This window comes from Vigna umbellata, chromosome 3 (genome assembly GCF_029865625.1).
Source record: "Vigna umbellata cultivar VRB3 chromosome 3, Vumbellata_1.0, whole genome shotgun sequence".
Taxonomy (NCBI): Eukaryota; Viridiplantae; Streptophyta; class Magnoliopsida; order Fabales; family Fabaceae; genus Vigna; species Vigna umbellata.
This window is the reverse complement of record NC_142167.1, coordinates 21,134,026-21,159,234: the sequence shown is the minus strand read 5'-3', so window position 1 is coordinate 21,159,234 and position 25,209 is coordinate 21,134,026. Positions and strand designations below refer to the sequence as shown.

General features: G+C 32.2%; 6 protein-coding genes and 1 long non-coding RNA gene across 9 annotated transcripts; 2 read left to right on the top strand and 5 right to left on the bottom strand.

Moving 5' to 3' along the window:
• Positions 1 to 2,367: 2,367 nt before the first annotated feature.
• Positions 2,368 to 6,000, top strand: LOC124837732 (NADH dehydrogenase ubiquinone complex I, assembly factor-like protein (DUF185)). The gene is made up of 10 exons (XM_047313190.2): positions 2,368 to 2,587; positions 2,660 to 2,721; positions 2,818 to 2,961; positions 3,259 to 3,369; positions 3,458 to 3,662; positions 3,819 to 3,877; positions 4,307 to 4,359; positions 4,444 to 4,666; positions 5,274 to 5,382; positions 5,471 to 6,000. Exons 1-10 carry the CDS (start codon positions 2,443 to 2,445, stop codon positions 5,731 to 5,733), a joined length of 1,374 nt encoding a protein of 457 aa, XP_047169146.1. The 5' UTR covers positions 2,368 to 2,442; the 3' UTR covers positions 5,734 to 6,000.
• Positions 6,001 to 6,318: 318 nt separating this feature from the next.
• Positions 6,319 to 7,470, bottom strand: LOC124837736 (large ribosomal subunit protein bL12c-like). 3 transcript variants are annotated; one of them, XR_015784899.1, is made up of 3 exons: positions 6,796 to 7,470; positions 6,618 to 6,695; positions 6,319 to 6,451 (listed from the first exon to the last, which is right to left on the bottom strand). XR_015784899.1 is itself a non-coding variant. In XM_047313195.2 (2 exons), the coding sequence occupies exon 1, from the start codon at positions 7,382 to 7,384 to the stop codon at positions 6,821 to 6,823; it is 564 nt and encodes a 187-aa protein (XP_047169151.1). In that variant the 5' UTR covers positions 7,385 to 7,470; the 3' UTR covers positions 6,512 to 6,695; positions 6,796 to 6,820. The 3 variants fall into 3 exon arrangements, 1 of the variants encoding a protein (XP_047169151.1); XR_015784900.1 differs by having other exon boundaries at positions 6,618 to 6,690; XM_047313195.2 differs by lacking the exon at positions 6,319 to 6,451 and having other exon boundaries at positions 6,512 to 6,695.
• A 427-nt stretch (positions 7,471 to 7,897) lies between these two features.
• Positions 7,898 to 9,393, bottom strand: LOC124837727 (thioredoxin-like protein YLS8). Its single transcript, XM_047313181.2, has 2 exons — positions 8,438 to 9,393; positions 7,898 to 8,348 (listed from the first exon to the last, which is right to left on the bottom strand). Exons 1-2 carry the CDS (start codon positions 8,555 to 8,557, stop codon positions 8,040 to 8,042), a joined length of 429 nt encoding a protein of 142 aa, XP_047169137.1. The 5' UTR covers positions 8,558 to 9,393; the 3' UTR covers positions 7,898 to 8,039.
• A 146-nt stretch (positions 9,394 to 9,539) lies between these two features.
• LOC124837728 (NADH dehydrogenase ubiquinone 1 beta subcomplex subunit) lies at positions 9,540 to 12,355 on the bottom strand. The gene is made up of 4 exons (XM_047313182.2): positions 12,127 to 12,355; positions 11,994 to 12,039; positions 11,843 to 11,906; positions 9,540 to 9,858 (listed from the first exon to the last, which is right to left on the bottom strand). Exons 1-3 carry the CDS (start codon positions 12,225 to 12,227, stop codon positions 11,853 to 11,855), a joined length of 201 nt encoding a protein of 66 aa, XP_047169138.1. The 5' UTR covers positions 12,228 to 12,355; the 3' UTR covers positions 9,540 to 9,858; positions 11,843 to 11,852.
• A 1,912-nt stretch (positions 12,356 to 14,267) lies between these two features.
• LOC124837723 (serine carboxypeptidase-like 34) lies at positions 14,268 to 16,976 on the bottom strand. Its single transcript, XM_047313172.2, has 10 exons — positions 16,605 to 16,976; positions 16,418 to 16,528; positions 16,191 to 16,286; positions 16,015 to 16,107; positions 15,832 to 15,920; positions 15,393 to 15,674; positions 15,102 to 15,238; positions 14,839 to 14,931; positions 14,601 to 14,706; positions 14,268 to 14,484 (listed from the first exon to the last, which is right to left on the bottom strand). Exons 1-10 carry the CDS (start codon positions 16,903 to 16,905, stop codon positions 14,335 to 14,337), a joined length of 1,458 nt encoding a protein of 485 aa, XP_047169128.1. The 5' UTR covers positions 16,906 to 16,976; the 3' UTR covers positions 14,268 to 14,334.
• A 1,838-nt stretch (positions 16,977 to 18,814) lies between these two features.
• On the top strand, positions 18,815 to 20,056 carry LOC148201897 (uncharacterized). The gene is made up of 2 exons (XR_015785026.1): positions 18,815 to 19,186; positions 19,301 to 20,056. It is a non-coding gene; the product is annotated as an uncharacterized LOC148201897 (long non-coding RNA).
• Positions 20,057 to 20,739: 683 nt separating this feature from the next.
• On the bottom strand, positions 20,740 to 23,928 carry LOC148201896 (serine carboxypeptidase-like 34). The gene is made up of 10 exons (XM_088109910.1): positions 23,628 to 23,928; positions 22,896 to 23,006; positions 22,657 to 22,752; positions 22,484 to 22,576; positions 22,300 to 22,388; positions 21,928 to 22,188; positions 21,584 to 21,720; positions 21,318 to 21,410; positions 21,073 to 21,178; positions 20,740 to 20,956 (listed from the first exon to the last, which is right to left on the bottom strand). The coding sequence occupies exons 1-10, from the start codon at positions 23,926 to 23,928 to the stop codon at positions 20,807 to 20,809; spliced, it is 1,437 nt and encodes a 478-aa protein (XP_087966036.1). The 3' UTR covers positions 20,740 to 20,806.
• Between the last annotated feature and the right edge of the window lie 1,281 nt (positions 23,929 to 25,209).

Sequence of the window (25,209 nt, the reverse complement as noted above, 5' to 3'; positions counted from 1 at the left end):
TGCTGGATCAATGCTTACACAACTTGGCACAGACGTATATCATGATTCCATTTATGGGGTCTAAAATATGTGTATGAATTAGTGATCTCAGGATTATTACTTATTTAAGCACAATTTCTTGCTGAAAATTCATAAAGTGCAGTTCGTTGCCTAAATTCTTTCTCCTTATTTTTTGGGAGAGGGGCTAACAGTACGGTTTTCACTGTTGATTATACTTTTACAAAATTGTGAGTGAAATTCTTTAAATTAGAAATACAAATTACCAAATTTTGTGATTCAGTAAATTTGTGAATTGGAGTTGTGTTGGAAGTACGTAATTTGTTGAATTGCATCAAATTAGATTGAAGATCAGAAAATAGATAATGTTCATCAGTGTATATGATATAGAGAGATATAAATCATGTACACGAGTCAACTCCATCAGGCTTGCTCTAACACTACTAGACCCTTGCATTCTTTTACTGGTAGACGAGGCCAAACAATGTTATGTTCCTATCTCTTTCCCACTTTCCCTCTCCCTGTCTTTTGCATCTCTAATTAGACAGAAAAAGAGGCAAGGGCAGTTAAACATGTTAATCACAATTTTATCTTTTCAATTGATAGTTGTAAGGGTCTATTTGTACTTATAATGAAATAGGATGGCAGATAGAGGCAGATCGATATATTTTAACCAAACTCTGCCGTTCTACGAGATTTCCATTTTTCGTATGGCGGTGCCACTCCTTTGTCTGCATCCAACTGATTTGGAACTTAATTGGTTCGATATTTTTGAGATGGGCATCATTGAGTTATGGCTAATAGAATCACAATTGTTTTTCTTGTTTAGATTGTTTCCAATTCCTGGAATTTATTTTCTTTACTGCTAAATATATTATGAGCTGATTGATTGATTCTTGTTATGCTTGAAATATAAATAAATAGGATAGTATATTAAATATAAATTATGAACTTGTTACTGCTAAATATAAATTATGAACTTGTTGATTTCTTTGATTCTGGGCTAGACAAAATAATCGGACATAGGATAGTATATTAAAGGTTTAATTGCTTCCTTTGTCCCCAGTTTGGTTGAATTGTGTCAAATTCATCCTCATTTTTAAAAAAGTTTCATTGTCGTCCTCACGTGGTGTAAAAGTTTCATTGTCGTCCTCACGTGGTGTAAAAGTGTCAATTGAATCCAAACATAGAAAAAATTTGTGTCAAAGTAGTCATTTTTCCTATATCTCTGTGTCTTCCTTTCATACAATCAAGTACAGATATTCATTTTACCTTATCCAATTTAAGGCTTTTCATAGCTCCAGAGAAGTGACATATGAAAGGAAGACATAGATATATAGGAAAAATGACTACTTTGACACAAATTTTTTCTATGTTTGGATTCAATTGACACTTTTATACCACGTGAGGACGACAATGAAACTTTTTTAAAAATGAGGATGAATTTGACACAATTCAACCAAACTGGGGACAAAGGAAGCAATTAAACCTATATTAAATAATCCAATTAATGCGTTTTTACTTCTTTCAGTTGAAAAACGGCTATTGACATGTGAAAAGAAAAATTCTAATTGAGGTAAAAAATGATTATATTTATTATTTTTAAATTTTTAAAACTAAAACATCAAATTTCAAACATAATGTATTTAAATTTTATATAATTTAAAGAATAAAAATATATTTAATCTATTTTTATTATAATAATTTACAAATTTTTAATTATAAAAATTGACATTTTGAATTTTAAAGACTATATAACATTATTTAAGAATATAATTGAATGGTTTTAATACTTAGGTGAGTCGAACTTATCTAATTACTAACTTAAGAGAAAAGGGATTGAAAACATAGTGAGTAAACTTAAGAGAGTGCGGTAAAAAGATTTTCTTTATTTGTAATAAATTTTCAAATTAAGTGAAGAAGATTTCATACTTTTTATTTTATTCTTTTTCAGAGTAAACTTTTTTTGTTTTTCACTATGGCATGAAATAAAAAATATTTAGTTCTTAGTTGACAATTTTATATTCACACATAGCCTGAAACTGAGGACATTGTTGGTCTTGAAAGAAAATTTGTATTAGTTATTTCTCTCTTCGTTTCATTTTATACGTGGTTTTAGTTTTCTCACAAAAATAATAATAATAAAATGTGAAACACGTAAACAATAAACAAGTATTAGAAGAACACGTAAACAAGTATTATTCTTGGTTAAACATTGCTGTGAGAAAAAAAAAACATGTATTTTATTTTTAATCTTGATCAATCGACTATTATTCTTGTTGTATTTCTTTGGTTAGAAAATACCCAAAAATCGTATTAAAATACCTAAATAACAAAAATGAGAGAGAAAATTGGTATGAGCATAAACTAGAAAAAAACCTTAACTATGTAAAACCTCACACTCTCAGCTTCGATTCCTGTAAGGAAAAAAAAAGTAAAGAAGAAATGCTGAGAAGAGCGTTGCGGCAATGTTACTCACTTCATCGCCCCACGGTGCCACGACACTATCGAAGGTTCTGTTCTTCTTCTTCTTCAGAGACCACTGCCACCACAATATCCATTGACCGTTCTACCCTTTACAATCCACCTGGTACTCTCTTCAAATTTCCCTCTTTTCTTTGTTTATTGTACTCGCTCAAACTCTCTTTCTCTCTTCTGCCAGAGCATGCTCACCACCCAACTTCTGATTCCGAGCTCGTCAAGCACCTCAAAGGCATCATCAAGGTTTTATCTTATTCCATTCAATTTTTGCATCATAAAAATTGAGTCTTTAACATTTGGGTTTCGTCGATTTTAATTTATGTTAGTCGTGATTATCAGTTTCGTGGAGGGCCTATTTCCCTTGGTGAGTACATGTCCGAAGTTTTGACAAATCCTAAAGCTGGGTACTACATCAATCGGGATGTTTTTGGAGCAGAGGGTGACTTTATCACCTCTCCCGAAGTTAGCCAGATGTTTGGTGAGGTGAGGTGAATTATCTTCATCTATTGAACTAGAATGTTTGTATAAAAGAAAACGAAGTGAAAAATGAATTAATTTTTTCTAAAATCTTTTAGAAAAACTACCATGGGAATTTTTTTACAAATTAGTTCATTGGTAAGTTAAATTTTACGGAGAAACTCATTTTATTTTGTTTTTCTTGTCTTATTCTCCTATTCAAGTGTATGTATAGAAATTTATCCAAGCATGAACTATAGCTAAGGCTTCTTCAGGTGTCATGACAATGATTTTAATTCTAATACCTTGTTTTTTCAAACATAGATGGTTGGTGTCTGGGTGATGTGTCTTTGGCAGCAAATGGGCCAACCTCAGAGAATAAATCTAGTTGAGCTTGGCCCCGGACGAGGAACTCTCATGGCCGATCTCCTTCGCGTATGATGATGATGTGCTTTTATGCTTGAATTTCTAAACCTTTTGTTTACATTCTCAACTACATATGGAAGTTTTTAATTTCTTATAGGGTGCTTCAAAGTTTAAGAACTTCATTGAGTCATTGCATGTGCACTTGGTGGAATGTAGTCCAGCACTGCAGAAGCTTCAGCACCAGAACTTGAAATGCGTTGAGGAAGAGAATGGTTCTCAAGATACTGATGTAAGAACTGCCAGGTCTTTGTTTGGTACTCCTGTATCGTGGCATGCAATGCTGGAGCAGATTCCATCAGGATGTATGTAATGCTTTTCCAATGAAAATAGACTTTTGGGCATAGAATATGGTGTGCAACTTCTTACATGAAATTTCAATTCTGTTCTGTGTTACATTAAAACATCTTATTGAACTGTGTATAAAAATGCCCTGACCAATTGCTCTTGTTGTGCTCCAGTGCCAACAATTATAATTGCGCATGAGTTCTTTGATGCCCTTCCAGTCCACCAGTTTCAGGTAATATAATGCTTGTGCTATTAAGCTGAATTAAAACTAAGAACATCTATCAAGCTGCAAAATTAAGATTTTAGATTCGAAATTCTCCAAATTTTTGCTTTCAAATGCTTCTTCCACAGCTGTTACTTTATACTTTTTCATCCACAGCTATGTTTTGTGACAGATAAGTTTGAACCTCAACTGTTGCACTCCTTTTGTTTAAACAATTCCAAATTTCCACTAATTTCCTGCTTCAAAAGGGATTTTTTAGCTTGGCAAAATTCATAGTTTTAGTTCCTTAATGTCCATTATAATAGAAGTTTTCATACTATACCTTGTATAAGTTTTGTAAAACAATGAAATCCAAGTTCTCTGCCAATTCCTTCCATTTGTATATTGCTCTTGGTGTTACATTCTTTGAAGCATGATTTCTTTGTCTGGACTCTGCAGAAAGCATCTCGAGGCTGGTGTGAGAAAATGGTTGATGTGGCAGAAGATTCATCGTAAGTATTGTAATATAATCTACTCTTTTAAATTGTATTTTTTATGGGTTTAGTGTATTGATACTTCTTACATATATCGGATAGGTTTCGTTTTGTTCTTTCTCCACAGCCAACACCTGCTACTCTCTATCTATTAAAGCGGTTGAAATGGGCTGCACCCGAGGAATTTGCCGAGCTCAATCAAATTGAGATTTGTCCCCAAGCCATGGAGTTGACCCAAACCATTGTTGACAGGATAAGTTCTGATGGTGGAGGAGCTCTAATCATTGACTATGGCATGAACGGAGTAATCTCGAACAGTCTCCAGGTCTAGCATCTTTCTCATCTTATTCTTAGAAGTGTTGCTTTCTAGTTTTACTCCCGTATCCTACTTTTCGTCTTGTATTACTACCGTGGAAGTATTAGCATAAGCAAACACGTTGGTTTAAAATTCTGATAAAAAATAATAAGCATAGTGACAGTAAAACACAATCTCTCTCTTTGGAGTATACATTATGATACAGAGGTATTGGATTTAAGTGTGAGTCTAAGTTCTATATTAGTAAAAATAAGAAAGTTGAGCACCGTATAAGGTAGAAGAAGTAAAAGACTTATAAACTCATAGCCTTAACGTTTTGGTTGATGGTTGAAGGTAGTGTCAATCCCTGAGTTCAGGTCTCATTTGTTGTTTTGTCTTCCGATGAATTCTGCTGTCTCGATGGACCCATCAAGAGGGTGGGTGATGGAACTCATTGTGAAAGATAAGATTGTTAAACTTGAGAGTTTACATAAATTGAAGTTTCTTTATGCTGGTAATTGTCATGTAGAATACGACTAATATCTGAGTCAATTATTGAAATGGATATTGTAGTTGATATATTATACATAGGTTGTCTTTCCTCCCTCGTACTTTGATGGTGTTTGGATTGATGCAGGCAATTCGGAAACACAAGTTTGTGAACCTTCTAGACAATCCTGGATCAGCCGATCTCAGTGCATATGTTGATTTTGCTTCCATTAGGCATTCTGCAGAGGAAGCTTCGGGTGTGCTTCCAAAATGTTTTGTATTTTAACAAATAGTATGATTATTAGAATCAGATATCAGAAAAAACTAATTTGGTAACACATGCAGGAGAAGTGTGTGTTCACGGGCCAATTACTCAATCTCAATTTCTTGGTTCTCTTGGAATAAATTTTCGTGTTGAGGCACTCCTTCAGAACTGCACGGAGGAACAGGCTGAAACCTTGCGAACAGGTTACTGGAGACTTGTTGGTGATGGTGAAGCTCCCTTTTGGGAAGGACCCGATGAAGATGTTCCGATCGGTATGGGTACTCGCTACCAGGCAATGGCTATAGTCAACAAGAACCACGGTGTTCCTGTTCCTTTTCAGTAACCCAAACCCTAATCAAATTAAACACCCAGGTTTGAATTCAGATCAACTTCTGATACCTACAATTTTTTCTTCTATTTATCTATGTAATTTTATATTAATTTTTATAGCTGTTTGGGCTACTTTGTGTTGAAAGAGTGGCTGTAATTGGAAGTTAATTGTTCTTCCTAGCTTAAAAACTATGTTTGAAAAGAAGATTGAAAGAAGAAAAAGTGTTCAAATTCAATGCTTTCGATAAAAGGAAATCAAAGACAATTTAAATTTGTAGGACTTCCTTTTGAACCGTGAAATTGAGGGTGTGTATACTAATTTATTTTGCTTAAAGTATTTAACAGTAAAATAAAAAATACTTTTTATAACATACAAGTGAAAATAATTAATAATAATAAAATATTTATTTATTAATTATTTTTTCTGATCACCTTCTTTGTCCTAATTAAATTTATCCAATTAAAATAATTGAAAAATTTTCTTTGAATCCATCCTATCCTAGATCCTCAACAATTTGTCCAATAAAAAAGAAATGTTGTGCTTAACATAACTCATCAGTGAACACGTGATGATTTTGGTGAAAGAAACTCCAAAATATAAATGAAATAAAGACGTTTTCATTTGTTTCCTGTACAAATATTTGTTCTTAAAGTTTGCCAGAAAAATAATGGTTGAAGACATCGATGAAAAAATTAGAAAGCTTATCATATCTGATACGTTTCCGTGTATCCTGCACGTAAAAAAATTCGAGTAATCTAGAATTAGGAGAAAATTGAGTATGTTCTAAAAATGTGAAGAATGCTGAGAATTCTACATTACTAATTAAACATCATAGTAACAGATATCAAATAAATTTTATCCACATGTTCTGGATTATGATTTTTGGACGCCATTACCAATTCTTAATTCAGTTCATTATTTGACTGATATAAAAAAACCTGCACCAGTTCACCCCGTTTCGACAAACACCTGAGCTGCATAAAAAAAAATTAGACAAACAAAAACTCATAAATTCCTCATTACAAATAAAATTGAAATCCAGACAAAATGATATGAAATTACAGTGTACTCAACTACAACAAAGCAAAAACAGCAAGTCCTAAACAATGGCAATCTTGGCACCAGCTTCTTCGAGTTGCTTCTTCGCATCTTCCGCTTCTTCCTTTGAAATCCCTTCCTTGAACTTCTTCGGCAATCCTTCGATCAACTCCTTCGCCTCCTTCAGCGCCAGGCTCGTCAACGCTCTCACGGCCTTAATCACGGCGATTCTCGCATTGCTCGGCACCTCCTCGATCACGACGTCGAACTCCGTCTTCTCTTCCACCACCGGCGCCGCATCCGCAGCGGCGCCTCCGGGAGCCGCGACGGCAGCCACGGGAGCGAAGGACGCTGCGGAGACCCCGAGCTTGTCCTGGAGGAAGTCCACGAGAGTCTTCGCCTCCTCCAGGGTGAGTCCGGCGATTGCGTCGCCGAGAGTCGTGATTTTCTCCGGCGCTTCGACGGCAGACACAACGACGCGTGCCCGGCGCGTGGTGGTGGTGGCGCGGTGGAAGAAGCTGGGGAATTGGAGGGAGGGTTTGGCGGAGAGGTGCGTAGGGTAAGAGGAGGGTGTTGGATAAGATAGAGAACGAAGGGTAAGGGCTGTTAAAGTTGTCGAAGCCATTTTTGTGATGAAAAAGGTTTGTGAGATTTGGAATTTGAGGGAGAGAAGATGAAAAGTGATGCAAATTGAAGTGAACACTGAAGATAGGATAAGGGGAATTTGAAGGGGTTGGTTATGGAGGGTTCAGGTTGGTCTTACCATTTTACCCCTCCCTCTATGTATAAATAAGGTAACTGTTTCTGGTGAACATAAGGGTGAAAGTTGTAAATTTTGTTTTTCAGGATAAATTGTCGAAAATCGTTTTATTTATGGAAAAGTTCGATATTAAAACTTTTATGTTAGTTAAAAGTCTGGAGAACTGTAAATTACAATTTTTTCTTTTTTCTTTTATTATATCATCCGAGATATTATTTTTATATAAATATTTCGATCAAGAAGTGATAAGATTGAACTAAACTATAATACTAGATGATAAAAACTCATAGTATATGAATTATAACACCACATCTCCTAAATGGCTATCTAATTCTGATACCTGCAAATTAAACTTTTTTATTTTAGTAATTAAAAATATCTAAGAAATATTGAGTCGATCTTTCATACAAAATGCTAAAGTATATATCAAAGATAGTCCTTTAACATTGAGTATCTAAAAAGCTGAAAAATGAATTACAAAGCAATGAACATTAACGTGAATATGGGACATAAATGTAACTCAGTAGCGATACTTGGTAGAGTAATCTTTAGGAGAAATGACAAGACCGCGTCCCTTCCTTGCTCCACGGTAGACTGTTTCGACAATATCTATGAACTCTTGCTTGTCTTTGAGAGCCCAGTTGATTTTATTGTTGTTTCCGGTTCCAAGGTCTATCATGATATGTTTGTTCCTAAAAAAGAACATAACAGTGCATGGATCATACAACTCGTACATGGTGTTGAAATCAGGCACCTCGCTGATATCCACAACATAAATCACAGCGAAATTTTTAATCTTTTCAGCAACCGATGCCAACACTTCATCCATCTGATAAAGAAACAAAGGTAGAAGAAACTGAAATTAGAAAGAAGGAAGAAGAAATGGAGAAGAGTATATATCTATCTATCTATATATACCTGAATGCAGGTGTCATCCCAATCGTGGCCGAAGCGAATGACGACAACTCGTTCTTCTTCTGAGAGAATACACTGATCAACGGCCCAACCAGAGTGCAAATGTGGTAACAAGTATGACATTCCTATCTCCTTCTTCACTCCTTGTTCATGCACTCTGATCTAACAATCTAGTCTACCTATTTCAACCCACAAACGAACTCTCTGGAAACACCTTCTACCTTCTCTCTTCGACAACAGATTCGATTCCTTATTCTACGTCTATTACTTTTCCCCAAAATAAATTTCTAAACTAAGACAACCTATAATTAGTTAATATTATTACCAAAAACTAGGCAGGTTTTCTATCATGATAAACAAATAGACCAGTATTTTGAAATATGCTTGGTTTAATAATGTCATCATGATAATTATGATCATTTTTAATGTCTCCTCACCTCTTGTGTGTTTAACCATAGGCCCAGATAATTTCGGAGTCTGTCTTCAATAAAAACTAAATTTTTAAGACTTAACATATATTTTATCCTTGACAAAGTACTTATTATTTTATGTCTCAAATTAAAAATTTATTATTTACTCTTTAAAAAATACTCCATTTTGGCCAACTAATTTTATTTTACTCCCAAAAACATTATATAAGCAAATTAGTTAAAAATGTTATTTTTTTTTATGGCAAATAAAATCAATGATTTGATACAACCAAAACATATTTAAAGCTTTCAAAAAAGTTATTCCAGAATGGGATGATTGGATGATCTTGATAGCATCCAGATCCAACTTCCCCATGTTTGTAGCACAATCTCTTAAATTCACCTCATTCATCCTCTTAAATTTAAAAATCATTCCTGCTGTTTGGCGAACAAATTATTCTCCCATTAAAAATATTAAACATAGGTTTGCACAAGCAAGTGTTAGTCATCACTATTCACGAGTGAGTCCGAGAGCAAATGTTTCTTAAATCCACTCTTCAAGTTCATAATACTGTTAGTGTTACAAACGCAAAAAGGGGAAAATCTTCCAAATCTATCACTCTTTTCGCTACTTCACAATTCTGCAAATGATTTCTAACTAATGTGGATACAATCTATACTTAAGATCCCGGACGTTTAGCACAACATGAAGTTCTTTGAAATAAACAAAAAACATTATAACATTGTGTTGTCAAATGCTGGAATACACAATCTAAGCCCATAAATTTCTGAGAACAACGATAACATGGATAATTAATCCAGCAAAACATAGCCATGACTTTCATCCCAGTTAACAGGTGAGCTGAAACATATCTAACTGATGAAATCATGCAAAAAGAAATCTCTTATTTTACAGCCAATTTATTGAATTAATCAAGGTAACGTTTCAACTAACAGCGCACCCACAACAACAGACACTTCAAGTTCTGTTCTTCCCATTTTTGGAGATCGTGCCTGCCAAGAAAAATAATACATGTTATTTCTCTAGTTCATTTTGGTAGAGATTTCTGTCTTCAGACGTGTTTCTAAATCTCAATCTGTGCTGTCCAAAAGATGTTGTATATGTACTGAACAGGATCAAGTTAATAAGTCACTCTTGTAAATGTAAAAATAGAGAGTATAAATAAAACTTACGAGTGTTTTGTTTCATGAAATATTTCCTGCTATCATTACATTTCCTGAAAGTCATTTGTATATTCAATTTTTCATATTTTTGGAGTCTTCATTATATCATCATTTCCATTTCCTATGAGTTTTCTTACTGGCACAAATTCAAAGTAAGTTACTTTCTTCAAGACTTACTCTGTTCTTTCTCCACCCTTCCTTCTACAATCATTTTAAAATTAAGAACCCAAACTTCTAAACACATCTTCCCCTGGAAAGACTGTCGATTCAAGTTTAAAACTATAGTGACTCTGCCAGCAATCACAGAAACAGAAAGCTATGAAGTCCAGATACAGATTCGGACACAGAGATATGGCTAAATTGAAAAAATATAAGACACAATATAAGACACGAGACACAGTGTATAAAAATATTAGTTTCAAACTGTCAACCAACACAAAAATGAATCTAATCTATCTATCTAATATCCAAAAAGTGAAAAGTAGTGATCATATAAGATTTGTTCCTTATTTTTATAATCGTAATAGAAACTTATGTAATAAGTTTACTAGTTTATGGGTGTTTTAGAAAATCATTGGATTTGTAATTATTATCATTGTGTTAGAGCCATGTCAAAGACAAAAAATTATCTTTCAAATTGGACACTTTATCAATACGTTAGTCGTATGAGTATCATAAGCGTGTCGGACATGGGACACACTATTTATGAGATGTGTCCGAGCTACAAAGACTGAGAGTCACCCAAAATAGCTTACAAGCTTGACATGGAAAAACAGGAATAGCTTTACAACTTTGAAGTTGGCTTAAGCACAGGGAGCACAAGCAATCAATTGACATACACAACACACCAAATAATCATTATCTAGCTACACCTTTGAGAAAAATACAATAATGACGACCCTTGTTGAAAAGACACCGTGATTTTAAATTTAACCCTGAAAAAGTTTAAGGGCAAGATTACCACTCCTCACTCGGTCAGCCGTACATTACACGAGGGTTGCAATGAAGAAGAGAAGTGAAATGAGAAAGTAAAAGAAAATAATTCTTTACAATAACAAATATTGCACCATATTACATTACAAGAAAACCCGTTAACAAGAAAAAACATTCTGTTTACAAAAATCTAAAATTTTCAGCTATGCAAACTCCCACTTCTAAGAATGTAATAGTAACAGTCCAAACATTTTCCTTACCATTTTATATTTTTAGAAAAAAATGAAAATAGTAAATGATAAAACGCAAACAACCCCTAAATGTCGATGCTTCATCAAAAGCGTGCACGTACACCGTATGGAAACGAAAGAAAACGAATGATTTTCTTTTCCAACTCGAAATTGAAAACGATTTTTTTATACTAAATGTTTAAAGTGTCACATCAAGAGGTTTATTGTGATATATCAATGACAAATACGAATATCAAACCACCTATTGGCAACAAAATAGGTAATACATTAGAATCGTGTAGTAAGCATATTGCCCACAACAAAGTGTGAACGAATCCTAATTTTTCAAGTAGCAACTGCGCTCAGCCAGCATTTATAATTGTGTCTACGGTAGAATTTAAATAAAATGGGTGGGGTCATGTTGTAGTCTCAAACCCACACAATAACCCAGATTTAAAATGTCATCTTATGGTTTCTGAGATGCATCAGGTGTAAAGAACAGACATTGCATTGCAATACCAAAGAAGAGTAAGAAAGAAAGCAGCAGATTTTATGAAGTAATCCCTAAACGGATTAATAACTGACAAGAAAAGAGGTAATTGGAAATTAAATTTACAGGGAGAGGAAACAAAAATAGTTTTGTGAGGTACCTGAGGAATGCTAATGCCCCTTGCCATGATCATCATGGTGACCCTCCCAAGGGTGCCTCCAGCCCTAGAAAAAAACAAAAATGAAACAACGCTATTGTAAGGGTAAGGATGAAACAAATGGAATGAATTACGAGTCAGAATGGTGTTTTACCAATACAACAGGACCATCTTGCTTTGCCCTGTACAGTACCCAAAACCTGGAACAAGAAATCATAGAATCCATGAAATTAGGGCAAAAAAAACAAGGAGCATATGAACAGCAGAGAAGTGAAGCGAAAACTGACCACATGACCGCACACAAACCCTTGCCGGTGATGGTGTGCCATCGCTTTGGTTGATGAATGGTAACACCTTTGTAGGTTGTGCCTTCGCCGTGTCCTCCCATCTCTCTCCACCTCCTCAATCACGATTCTAGCGTCGTTGCAGATCGAGTGAACCCTCTCGCCCCAATTACACCAGATCCCTGTTATTTGAGTTCGCCTCTTTACCCTTTCTTCAATTTTTCTTCCTTTTCCCCCAACTTTATAAACGGTGCGCTTTATTCAGAAACTATGATTTATCAATTTTCGAAATTAAAATGATGTTTTTTGAATTAAAATTTAATAAATTAAAATATTTTGATTTTCAATTACAATATTTAAGAAATTTTAATCTAATTTTTTAATTTTTTTCATAATTCTTTAGGTTTTATTTTAAATATAAACTAAAGTATGTATTTCATGACAGCGTCTTAGACGAAAATATTAAATATAAATTTAACTAAAACTATATTTTTCTAAAATTTAAAAAGACTAAAATTGTTTAAAAAATAAAAGACCAAAATTATGAACAAAAATTAAAAAAGATTCAATTTATAAGTTAGTCTAGTTTATAATTAGACTGTACTACATATAAGAAAACTCGTATAGTTTTGAATATAGTTTTCAGATGTTTTTTTATCTTCTTTCAAATCAATGTTTATTTATCTGGAATATCCCTTACTATTTTTAATTAAAATAAATAAGATTATTTTAAAAAGTAAAGTTTGGAATGAGAAATATTCCCGAAACAACCACTTGTCATTATTCTTAAAAGTAATATAATCATTTTAAAAATAAAATTTAATATTAATAAAGGAAAAGAGAAATAAAAGATAAAAAATAAATATAAAATGGTGTAAAAGTTTATAAAATATCAAAATAATACATTTTTGTAAATTCCCATAGAACTATTTATTGGATTTTACTACAAATAATATTAATTATGATTATGATTTAGCCTAATTTATAATTGGTCTGTACAACATATAAGATTCTTTTTATACTATCAATGTATGTATTCTTTAAAAAATTGAAATATAACCTATTTATAACTGAATTGTATTACATATAAAATTATTATATAGTTTCGTTGTATCATAATAACATTCCCTACATGTTTTTATCTTCTCTAAATAAGTATTTTCATCTAGAAATACTTTACCTTTTTAATTAAATTAATAATTAGTGATAAGATTACTTTTAAAAAATGTTTTTATTTTTTACACAATAGCATAACACTTCACAATAAATGGAAAAAGCTAAATTGATACATTGTTTTAAAAATATCTAAAATCAATAAATTAAATTGATTTTATTTGTTTTTTTTTTTATAATTTCAACCTAAATTACTGTTATGAGATTGTTTATGGTTGTACTTAACTTTTTTTATTCATCTTTCAAAATATATTTTAATTAACATCCTTAGTTATCTTTGATAAGTAGTAATAGATCGAGAAATTCTTTTAAAATTTTATAAAACTTTTTGTTTATCATAAAACCCCAAACCAATATTTTTAAATTAATTTTGTATGTAATAAGGTGATAACTCACGCCGGAATACGCATATATGTATATATTATTATGATTATTATTTTAAATAACTATATTAATATTATATGTTATTCAATTTACTTTATTAATTTCATTATGTTTAATTTATTAATTTTATGCATGTTATATATATATATATATATATATATATATATATATATATATATATATATATATATATATATATATATTCTGATTCTTAACCAAATTTACATAACATGGGTATCTTTTGTAGATAAAAGATATTTAACACTCCAAAGAAAAAACTTAAAAATAATTTTACATTTTGTCCTTCTCCTTTCACTTAATTTATCCAAGTAGTTTCTTTGTATCATAACGAAAATAAAATTAAAGTCGACCTATATATTTACCACACTCGATATAATAAATGACTAGTTTTGTAGTTTTTTATTTTTTAAATAGTGCGTTTAAAATTTATTTAATCTCTTGTGTAATCATAAAATGTTAATATATCCTCTGTCTTTGTGTTCTGTGAGTAACGAATACAACTTCTACGTAAGTGTTACAAAAAAGAACAATAAAAAATAACACAGCCGTCACATAAAACACCCCTGTTGGAATTAAGAAACTTCAAATCTTATTGTGAAACAGAATTCGAAAAGAGAAATGAAAAAAAAATGATTAAATCGGTTGAGATGGTAATTTCTTATTTGCAAGGAAGTGTCGGAGCAGCTGCAGAGCTGGTTTGGGAGTGTAGGTCGGAACTTCATGGCCAGCACCTCTTATGGTCACAAAAGTAAGCCCATCGTAAATCGTTCTCCATCCTCCAACCTGAGGTTCAATAATAACACACAAATTCATTCAGATTCATCAAAATTAATCTTAATGTAATTTAATCTCTCCAAGACAGGAAAATGGTTAGTTTGAGTTTGAAACATGAACTTTACCTGTTGGCTAGTATACCAGGGAGTCCAATCTTCAACAATGGGGAGCCCCAACTTTTTCAAAGCGTATCTTGTTCCAGTCACAGGACATCTTCCATCAGTATCTCCACTGTTATATAGAAACAAAATCACAGGCATGAATGGATGCTGAATGAAAAATCTTGTTGATTAGAATCTATTAATTAGTTATCTCTGATTTCTTATAGAGCTTTGACAAATATGTTGTAGTAAAAAAGTCTACCTGTAAACCCAAATGCGCAGACCACCAGCAGCAAGTTTCTTGATGACAGGAAGAATGGATGCTGGCGAGTCATTCCAAACCTGGATAGCGTTACTATGGACAAGAACAAAAAGTAACAACATCAATACATGTTCTATTCATCGTGTCTCTACCGATCAAAGATGTTTTAACATTAATATCATCAGTTGATGTTATGTCTCGAACTTCTGTATCTGTCGTGACTAGAAAAGATGAACGAGAAAATAGCGAATATGGATGAAAACCTGCAGTGACTCCATGAATAGGAAATTTTGGTGACATTGGCATGTAGTGCCCTTTGGACTTCTGGCCTGTTTAGGTAAAATTCAGTGTAATCGGATGCACAGGGATCATATCCTTCTGGTCTTCTATGCCACTTATTCTGTTCAAATAAAAAATTACCAACACGCTCTGTAAATTGTGACAGATCTTTGATTTTCTCTTGTACACAAGAAGTAATGTTTGCCAAATCAAAATGATCGAGCATTTTATGTGGAATTTTGCTACTAGACAAGAAACAGTAGGCGAAAGCTCACAATTTTGGAAAAAGATTTTTGGGTTGTGCCTCTGACGACAGGGGCTGTGCTGTTGACGTCGCTGACACACGTGGGAGTGTACAAGCTGTATAAGTCAATAACGTCATACGCAACGAATAACTCATCCACATAGCGATTGCATTCATCTGTTTGATTTTCAAATTTGAAATTGCAATTTGTTGTAATGTTCTGATATAAGCCATCGGATATCACTGCATGATACCAGGCATACTCTACCAAACCCTTCTGATCTGATTCGTCGTCAATTGCTGCATTTCCAATCTGCACAACCAATATCATTTTTTCAAACTAGTTAGCATCGGTTTCATATAGTGTCTTTAGGACTTTAATTCTTCATTGATTTGCTTTGACCTGTGCTTCATGAACACAGTATGATAGCGATACCCAATGAAGATAATACATAAATTTAGAGTTATACCATGAATCCTTTGAATCTGATGTAGTCTTTCTTGGCACGATTTCTATTGTGATCGAAAATGAGCTCGGACAATTGTGGAACGTAGTGCCCTAAAATGTTAAAACTTTAATATGAAAAGAAGATCCAAATTTCATCGTACACTATTGGTAAAGAAATGTATTTTTTGTTTTAGAAGATAGTTACCTGCATAGCTTTCGCCAGCAATGTAGAACTCGTGTGATCTGAATTGTGGAAATCTTCTAAACCACTTGACTATGAAGGTGTGTGAATCCTTAGCTGATGTTGGAAAATCAGTAGCATCAATAAATCACTCTTTGTAGAAGAAGCAAGTGAAAAATCATAGACGAAAGCAACATTACCAGTCATGGCGTCACCAAGCTCATTCAAATCAAAGCTGTTGTTGGTGTAGGAGAATCCCACTCCAACAGGGCTTTCCAAAAACAAAAGATTCGCGGCTATATAAATCAAATTGGTTAACAAGGATCATCATTTTTTCTAGTAAAAGGTGTGCATATATTGATATTTATGATACAAAAATACTAGTGTTAAACATCAACTCCTGAGTTAAGAATGTAAATTGACCAACCATTGTTCCATGAATAAGGGTTCAACTTTAGCTTTGGCTGGAAACTGTCCTGAGGAAAGAAGGGTCCTAACTCCTCTGCTTCTCCATAACCAATCGAGGAACAACCTGGGCCTGAAAATATTCATCATTTTCATCATGTTAGTTGCAGTAGTGTACTTTCTGTCACAGTCAGTAATGAAATACGTACCTCCATTGAGCCACAGTAGAACTGGTTTTTTGTGTGGTTGATGGGTGGCCTCAAAGAACCAATAAAACAGTGCTCTTCCATGAGTTTCATTGACAGTGATATAACCTGCATATTGCTTGAATTTCACCGGTGGTTGCCCTGGTAATTCATAAACTCTATCAGCTTCTTGTTCTGCCAGTACTTCCCGGCTAACGTAATTACGATGACCAGTCAATGAAAGTTTTGACACAGATAAAGCTTCTTTAGTGAAAGAGAGAAGAAGAAGAAAAAGAATATTGGAAATGAGAGACGACGACGCCATGACTGATGTGTGTTCTTCAGTTCTTTTGACTCACTTCTTCAGAAGCTGTTGAGGATTTAAATAAGAGAGCGGAAAAGAGAGCGTAGAGATAGGTAAATGAATATATTCAGGTTAACTCTTTAACAGTATATAAATGAAAACATTAATTTACTGATTTACAAATATATACATAATTATTACTTGATAATATTTCTTAATTTCTTTTATTGATAATTATTTGAAGTTACTTACATTCACTTGTTATTTTTATGACCTACAATAAATTTGAATTATCTTTTTAATCAATATAAAGATTTGGTAATTGTTAGATTTCTGTTAAGATACAGGTTTTTTTTTCTTTGTGAACAGTTTTTTCTTTTCATTTCTTAGTATCTTATCTGCTCTGTTGAGATACTGATTTGTTTGTAAACGGTTTTGTTTTTCATTTATTTATTTATTTTGTATATGTACCTTATTTCAAATTTCTGTTATGATATGTTGTTTTGTTATGTAAAATTTAAAATAAATATAATAAGTTTTAGTAAAACTTTAATCAAAATTTAAAATATAAAAGTAAGTTGAATAAAGTTTCATACAATTGTCCTTGACAAATAAATTAATAACTATGTTATTAAGAATAAAAAAAATGTATATGTGTATCTCTTTATATATATATATATATATAAGTATAAATTCAGTTAATTAAAAATAATATTGCAAAAACACTAATTTACAATATAATATAATTTCTTATAATTTTAAAACAAATTGAGATTTATGAAGGTTTTATACCAACATGAAATTGCTCGAGTTTAAATATCTTAACATTATATATTTAAGTTTTATTGAAAGAAAAGGGATTAAATATGTTTTTAATTATTTAATTTTTAATTAAAATTAAAATTAATTTATATTTAAATTTTTAATATAGTTTAATATTTTGACTTTAGAAACATGTGAGTTTAATTTTTTTAATTAAATTTAATTACATTTATATATTTTTAAAGTTTAAAAATTACATTGAATCAAAATTTAAAAGAATTATTAATTTCGTTTTTTACTTAAAATTAAAAAATCAAAACATATTTAACTCACATAATAAATACAACTCAGGAATATATTTATTAGGTGTTGTTTTTTTATAGAAAAATTAGTGATTGCTCACTATGCATAAAATATTTGGTTTTTGATTAAATGATTTTTAATAATTTATTAAAGATATTCTATATTTAATTAGGAATCTAAATATATATATTAAATAATTCATTCAAGAAACTTTAATTTTAATAATGAACTTATGTTTAATTAGGAAAAGATGTATACAACTTTTACTATTTCTAATTATAAATAATTTGGGTATGTTATGAAATGGAAGCTTTTCAATATTTAATAATAATTTTTTAAAAATCATCTTTGACTTGGTTTCTAATATAGAATTTAATAACTAATATTCTTTTAAATCATATAAAATTAAATTTCTAAAACAAAACTTATTTTTAAAATTTAATTTAAGAGAATTCATACCTAACCAATAGAAACTTTTACTATCTTAGTATCTTGTTATGAGTAATTTAGGTATGCTATACTATAAAAACTTTCGCATAATATTTTTTAAAATAAATATTACGAAATGAATTTTAAATTTAATAGTTTATTTAAGAGAATTCATATCCACGAATAATATGTTTAATTACAAACGAGTACCTTCAGCGATTACTGAAAAATAATATCGTAAAATCAGTGATTTTTATTTTATTATTTAAAATATCTGAAATTTAATTTCTAAACTAAAGATTATTTAAATTAGTTTGTTAGTTTATTTAGATAATCCTATCACAATTAATAAAATGAATGTCACGTTTTACTTAAACTTAGGTGCGTATACGTCGTTGGTCTTTCTGTGAGTAACGAAGTTAACTATAACGCTGTGTTCGTTTGGGGTGAATTTACTGTTCACGCGAATAAGCGAGGATGGATTTTGAAAAACCGCGTTGTTCTTTTTAGTGGATTTGCTACGATTTGCTGAGATGGAAAGGAGACGATTTGCGAGATTACAAGGTCGAAGTCCTCTCGCTAATATGCGAGGATTTGCGACGATTTATGACAGAAAGTCTGATGTGCCCCTACGACAAATTATAATTCCAGTGCTTCCATAAACCGAAATAACGTTATTCGATTCTAATTTTACTTAACCGATTCTAAGGAAATTAAATAAGTAAAAAATAAACACATGCACTTTGCTTTCACGAGAAAGAAGCCATGTACTGTGGTTTGAAGAGTAAAGTAGACTGTGGCTGCAGATGTGATCACCCAGTTTACACTGTCGTCTGGCCATGCATTTTTTTAATTTGGAAATTGCTTTTGCAGCCTGGCGAGATTCCCTGTTTGATTCCCTATTTTGATATGGTTGTTGCAGGTAGAAGCAGGTGATTTAGTTGAGGAGGAAGACAAAAGAGCAAGAACGTTGTTGATGATGATGAGGGACTGGATGAAGGTGACCAAACGTGGAAGCAGGGGTTGAAGAAGTGAGGTTGATAACGGCTGTACATTCGGAAAGAAGAAGAGGGTATCCGGTTGGAGCTTTGTGAAGGAGTTGCAGGCCTTTTCGGTTACAAGTTTGCTATTCCGGTTATCTTCTCCAACAACGTATTCGATTACACGAAGTTGTAACCGGTTACTGCTTCTCTATAAACTTCGTTTAATGGCGTATTCGGTTACACGTTATTGTAACCGATTCGAGCTTGTCCAAGACCGCGTATTCGGTTACACTGTAGCGTCTCCGGTTCCAGCGTTTGAAGACGGTCCCAGCTCTGCAACCACCGGCCGGAACTCCAAGTGAGTTTCTTCAATTTGCATTTATAAATTATTATAGTGTAATTGCATATGGGTAAATGAATTAGCATGTAGTATCCCGAAAGATGAGTTCTTGTACTGGTTTATTGCATGACCCAAATATTTTCTGATATGGGTTTACCTCTAATCTATTCTATTATAAGATAATTTAAAACAACACAATGCTAATAGTTTGTAACAGTTATTTTGGAGGATTCTTTCTTCAGAGTTCACTTGCATTCAAGTTAGGATCCAAGATTCCAGTATGGGAGCTTCTTTTGTTGAATGCAATATGATGTGCTATAAATTTAAGAAATATGGATTTTGAGTGTTGGAATCAGACTTTGTTTTTGGTGATCATTTTTAAGTCCCGCAAAAGTGATACCATTGATTAGAATACTGATAGAAGGGAAAGAAATGAGAAGTATGTCTTGTGGTGGATGTTTTGTCCTTTTCTGCCTTATAATATTCTGAAAAGAAATTAGAATTTGTTTTCAAGTTTCAAGTTGTGAAAATGCATGTTCTTTGTCTTTGGTTCTAGGATATTATTTCTAATTTCTTCCTCTTCATAAACATTTATACAATTAAATATAACAATAGAAAATTACATTTTATAATACTTTTATAACTAGGGGTAATTTGGTCATCTTCATTTTCTACCAATTAAACTTATTTTTAAAATCTATCACATCAATCAAATCCTACACTAATTCTCATAAACTTTACTTCCAAATCCACTCTCAATTACCCACAAATCCACTCAAAAAAACAACTCAAAAATTACCCTCAAATCCACACAAATCCATTCAAATCATCTCCCCCAAATCATCTCCTCCAAATCTCCCCAAGTGAACACACCCTAAGTGTTCCAAGATGATGTTATTTTCTTAAACGGTGACGTGAGTCCATCCAATAAAAGGTTTAATATAATTTTTAACCCAAAATATCAAAAAATTCAATTTATAAATTTCTTTATATGATGTATACTTTATATAGAAGTTAATTCAATTATTTAAAAAAAAAAACTATTTTTGGAATTAAGAATTTTATTGTGAAACATAATTCAAAAGATAAATGAGAAAAAAGATGATTAAATTGGTTGAGATGGTAATTTCTGATTTGCAAGGAAGTGTTGCAGCAGCTGCAGAGCTGGTTCGGGAGTGTAGGTCGGAACCTGATGGCCGGCACCTCTTATGGTCACAAAAGTAAGCCCATCGTAAATCGTTCTCCATCCTCCAACCTGTAGTTCAATAATAACACACAAATTCGTTCATATTCATCAAAATTAATCTTATTGTAATTTAATCTCTCCAAGAAAGGAAAATGGTTATTTTGAATTTGAAACATGAACTTCACCTGTTTGCTGGTATACCAGGGAGTCCAATCTTCAACAATGCGCAGTCCCAACTTTTGCAAACTGTATCTTGTTCCAGTCACAGGAACTGATCCATCAGTATCTCCACTGTATATAGAAACAAATTTTCAGGATATCGTTGTGCACCAAAGAAATTTCGTGCAAGAATGTTGTTGATTGAAATCTATTAACCGGTTATCTCTGATTTTTTGTAGAGACTAACAAATATGTTAGTAAAATAGTGTACCTGTAAACCCAAATGCGAATACCACCAGCAGCAAGCTTCTTGATGACAGGAAGAATGGACGCGGGTGCGTCATTCCAACCATCGATAATGTTACTACGGACAAGAACAAAAGCAACAACATCAATACATGTTCTGTTCATCATGTATGTATTTGCCGATCACAGATGTTTTAACATTAATATCATCAGTTGATGTTATGTCTCGAACTTCTGTATCTGTCATAACTAGAAAAGATGAACAAGAAAATAGAGAAGATGGATGAGAACCTGCAATGAGTCCATGGATAGGAAAGTTTGGTGACATTGGCATGTAGTGCCTTTTGGACTTCTGGCCTGTTTAGGTAAACTCCAGTGTAATCGGATGCACAAGGATCATACCCAACTGACTTTTTAGGCCATTTATTCTGTTCAAATAAAAAAATTACCAACATGCTCTGTATATTACCTTAAAGTAATGAATTTATGAATATATATCATTCAACTTTTTCATTTTTTCTAATAAGAATGAGATTTAGACTCTGTTTAGATACTAATAATTCTTAATATGGTTTTATTTACCAGTTAACGTAGGATTTTACTAATGAGACAGAAAATAGTAGGCGAAAGCTCACAATTTTGGAAAAAGCTTTTGTGGTTGTGCTGCTGATGTTGCTGAGACATAAGGGAGTGTACAAGCTATGAATGTCGATAACGTCATACGCATCGAAGAGCTTATCCAGATATTCATTGCATTCGGCTGTTTGATTTTGAAGTTTGAAATTGCATTTGGTTGTAATGTTATGGTATAATCCATCAGATATCACAGCATGATTCCAGGCATAATCTACATAACCCTTTTGATCTGTTTCGTCGTCCAATACTGCATTTCCAATCTGCACAACCGATACCATTTTCTCAAACAAGTTAGTATTTGTTTCATGTAGTTTCTTTAGGATTTCTATTCTTCATTGATTTGTTTTGACACCTATACGAGAGAGTTTTACCATGAATCCCTTGAAGTTGATGTAGTCTTTCATGGCAGGATTGCGATTGTTATCGAAAATGAGCTCCGACAGTTGTGGAACGTAGTGCCCTGAAATGTTGAAACAAATGAAATTTAATATGAAAAGAAGATGCAAATCACATCATACGTAAAGAAATATATTTGGAGTGTTAGAAGATAGATACCTCCATAGCTTTCGCCAGCAATGTAGAATTCGTGTGTTCTGAATTGCGGAAATCTAGCGAACCACTTGACTATGAAGGCGTGTGAATCCTTAGCTGATGTTGGAAAATTACTAGCATCACTGAATCACTCTTTGTAGAAGCAACTGAAAAATCATAGATGACAGTAACATTACCAGTAATGGCGTCACCGAGCTCGTACAAATCTCTGCTGGTGTTGGTGTAGGAGAATCCCACTCCGACAGGGCTTTCCAAAAACAAAAGATTGGCAGCTGCAGAACTCATATCGGTTAACAAGGATCATCATTTTTTCTAGCTTAATCTTTTTAAATAATAGATACTTATATTGATGTTTATGATACAAAAATACTAGTGTTAACATCAATTTCTGAGTTAAGCATGTAAATTGACCCACCATTGTTCCATGAATAAGGGTTCAACGTTAGCTGTGGATGGCTACTGTTCTGGGGAAAGAAGGGTCCTAACTCCTCTGCTTCTCCATAACCGATTGAGGAACAACCTGGACCTGAAAATATTCATGCTTTTTCATCATATAGGTTGGAGTATCTCACATTGGTAATCGCGTCTTATAAACCGATTTTGTGAGATTAAATTAGGTTTAAGGTTCAGATAATATCATAACTTAGTTAGAATATATGCTAACGATATATTCTGAATTAGACTTAAAGTTTACCTCTTAACCGTATTAAAATCGATCATTAACTCAATAAAAATATATTTGTAACTTGCTAAAGACTAATAAATAATTGATTAAGGATGATTGCAATGGAATAAGGCAACATTTTTAATAGAGAAGTTCCAATTGGACAAGGATAATAGGATAATGGCTGCAAATCTCGTATCATTAACAAGTGATAAAGACAGCTTCCGGCTCTCCAATCCCATACTCATATCCATAGTTGCTGAAACCTTTTTATCTGATAACTGAGTTAAGGAAGAGCATTGTTGAAAATTAAGGAAAGTTTAATTAATTATTCCGTATGAATTTTGCCGGGTAGAACGAAGATTAAACATTAAAAGTATACTTAATTTGATTACATTGGTTAAAATATGCTACTAAATATAAGAATATGCTACCATTACTTAATTATCACAATCATTCATGAGTAAGGAATTAGGTACATACCTCCATTTAGCCACAATAAAACTGGTTTTTCCTCTGGTTTGAAAGTGGCTTCAAAGAACCAATAAAACAATGCTCTTCCATGAGTTTCATTGACAGTGATATAACCTGCATAATGTTTGAATTTCACTGGTGGCTGCCCTGGTAATGTATAAACTCTATCAGCTTCTTGTTCTGCCAGTAATTCCCGGCTAACATAATTATAATTGTCAGTTACTGAAAGCTTTGACACAGCTAAAGCTTTTTTGTTGAAAGAGAAAAGAAGCAGAAGAACAATATTGGAAATAAGTGAAGACAAAGACATAATTTCTATGGACACACTTCATTCTGCAGTTGGTGTGGGACTTAAATAAGGAAGGGACTTTAGAAATGAGCCAAGAATATGATCACTTATTACATTTATGACTTTAATAAATTAAAATTATTTGTATTATTTAATATAAAGACTTGGTTATGGTTACATTTTTTTTCTGTTTAATTACACTTTTAATGTATTTAAAGCAATTATTCAATGTTTTATTTTTTATATTTTTTATTCGTCTGGATATTTATTAAAAGAAGTCAATATGATTTCTTTTGGTTTACTGAGTATTAAGTTAGACATTTGCTAAACCTTTTTTCTTTCTTTTTCAAATTGGTTCTCTTTCTTTTCCATTTTCGTTTCTTCTCCAACAAGAAAAGAAATCTTTGGTGGTAGAGTTCAACCTATTCTTCCTTTTCGTTTCTAATGAAGTTGAGGTGTAGAGGATTAACCCAAATGACCATATGTGAAATCCAAGCTTGTAAGTTTTTTTGTTTTGTTTTGGTAATTAGTCTTCTCGCATGCTTTAAAATGTCTTGCATGGTGCTTGATTTCTTATTTTTCTTTTAACAAGATAAATGTGTTGGAGAATAACTTTCCGTGGTTGAGTGAAGAAATTGATGGGAAAAATGATTTAAATCCTAGATGTTTCAATTTCATAGATTTCGTAAGAGAAAATACAAATAGAGAAGAATACAAACATAAGAAAGGACAAGAAGAAAAAGAACTTACTATAAATCAAATCATAATCTATAATGATGTTAAAATAAGAAAATAAATCAAATCATAATCTATAGTTAACGTTGATTTGATGGAAAGATTATGATAAGTGTCTAGTATACCTTAAAATTTACAACAAAATAAATACTTGTGAAGCTTGATTTAATTGAATTTCATAAGAAAATAAATCTTTTTTAGTTTAAAATGCAAGATGAGGTATCAAAGAACTAAATTATATGAAAATATGATATTATTATGTTATTTTACAACAAAAGGAAGAAATGACAAAAAAAAAAGAAAATAAGTCACAAAAATGAATGTTAAACTTTGTATTTTGATAATTAACTTTCTATTTTGATAATTAACGATGAAATCTTGAATGTGGTAAGCAGAAATTTATTGAAAATTGAAATTTATTGACAATGATTCGACTAAAAATTACCACAAATACATGAATTTTCTAAGGATAGAATAACAATGAATATATTCAGATAATTAAATTTAGAATAATATGTAATTCTGTTATTTCTTTATGACTATTGAGGTGTAATGCATTACGATACA

Coding starts and splice junctions, on each gene's coding strand:
- LOC124837736 (XM_047313195.2), bottom strand. CDS start 7,384: ATGGCTTCGACAACTTTAACAGCCCTTACCCTTCGTTCTCTATCTTAT.
- LOC124837727 (XM_047313181.2), bottom strand. CDS start 8,557: ATGTCATACTTGTTACCACATTTGCACTCTGGTTGGGCCGTTGATCAG. Junction 8,349..8,437: donor GGGATGACACCTGCATTCAG/GTATATATAGAT, acceptor TTTCTTTATCAG/ATGGATGAAGTGTTGGCATC.
- LOC148201896 (XM_088109910.1), bottom strand. CDS start 23,928: ATGTCTTTGTCTTCACTTATTTCCAATATTGTTCTTCTGCTTCTTTTC. Junction 21,721..21,927: donor CAAAAGCTTTTTCCAAAATT/GTGAGCTTTCGC, acceptor TTATTTGAACAG/AATAAATGGCCTAAAAAGTC. Junction 21,179..21,317: donor ATTCGCATTTGGGTTTACAG/GTACACTATTTT, acceptor TTCTATATACAG/TGGAGATACTGATGGATCAG.
- LOC124837728 (XM_047313182.2), bottom strand. CDS start 12,227: ATGGGAGGACACGGCGAAGGCACAACCTACAAAGGTGTTACCATTCAT. Junction 12,040..12,126: donor GGTTTGTGTGCGGTCATGTG/GTCAGTTTTCGC, acceptor TTCTTGTTCCAG/GTTTTGGGTACTGTACAGGG. Junction 11,907..11,993: donor AAGATGGTCCTGTTGTATTG/GTAAAACACCAT, acceptor GTTTTTTTCTAG/GGCTGGAGGCACCCTTGGGA.
- LOC124837732 (XM_047313190.2), top strand. CDS start 2,443: ATGCTGAGAAGAGCGTTGCGGCAATGTTACTCACTTCATCGCCCCACG. Junction 2,588..2,659: donor TACCCTTTACAATCCACCTG/GTACTCTCTTCA, acceptor CTCTTCTGCCAG/AGCATGCTCACCACCCAACT. Junction 4,360..4,443: donor GATGTGGCAGAAGATTCATC/GTAAGTATTGTA, acceptor TATATCGGATAG/GTTTCGTTTTGTTCTTTCTC.
- LOC124837723 (XM_047313172.2), bottom strand. CDS start 16,905: ATGGCGTCGTCGTCTCTCATTTCCAATATTCTTTTTCTTCTTCTTCTC. Junction 14,707..14,838: donor CTGCGCATTTGGGTTTACAG/GTAGACTTTTTT, acceptor TCTATATAACAG/TGGAGATACTGATGGAAGAT. Junction 14,485..14,600: donor CCTGGTATACTAGCCAACAG/GTAAAGTTCATG, acceptor ATTGAACCTCAG/GTTGGAGGATGGAGAACGAT.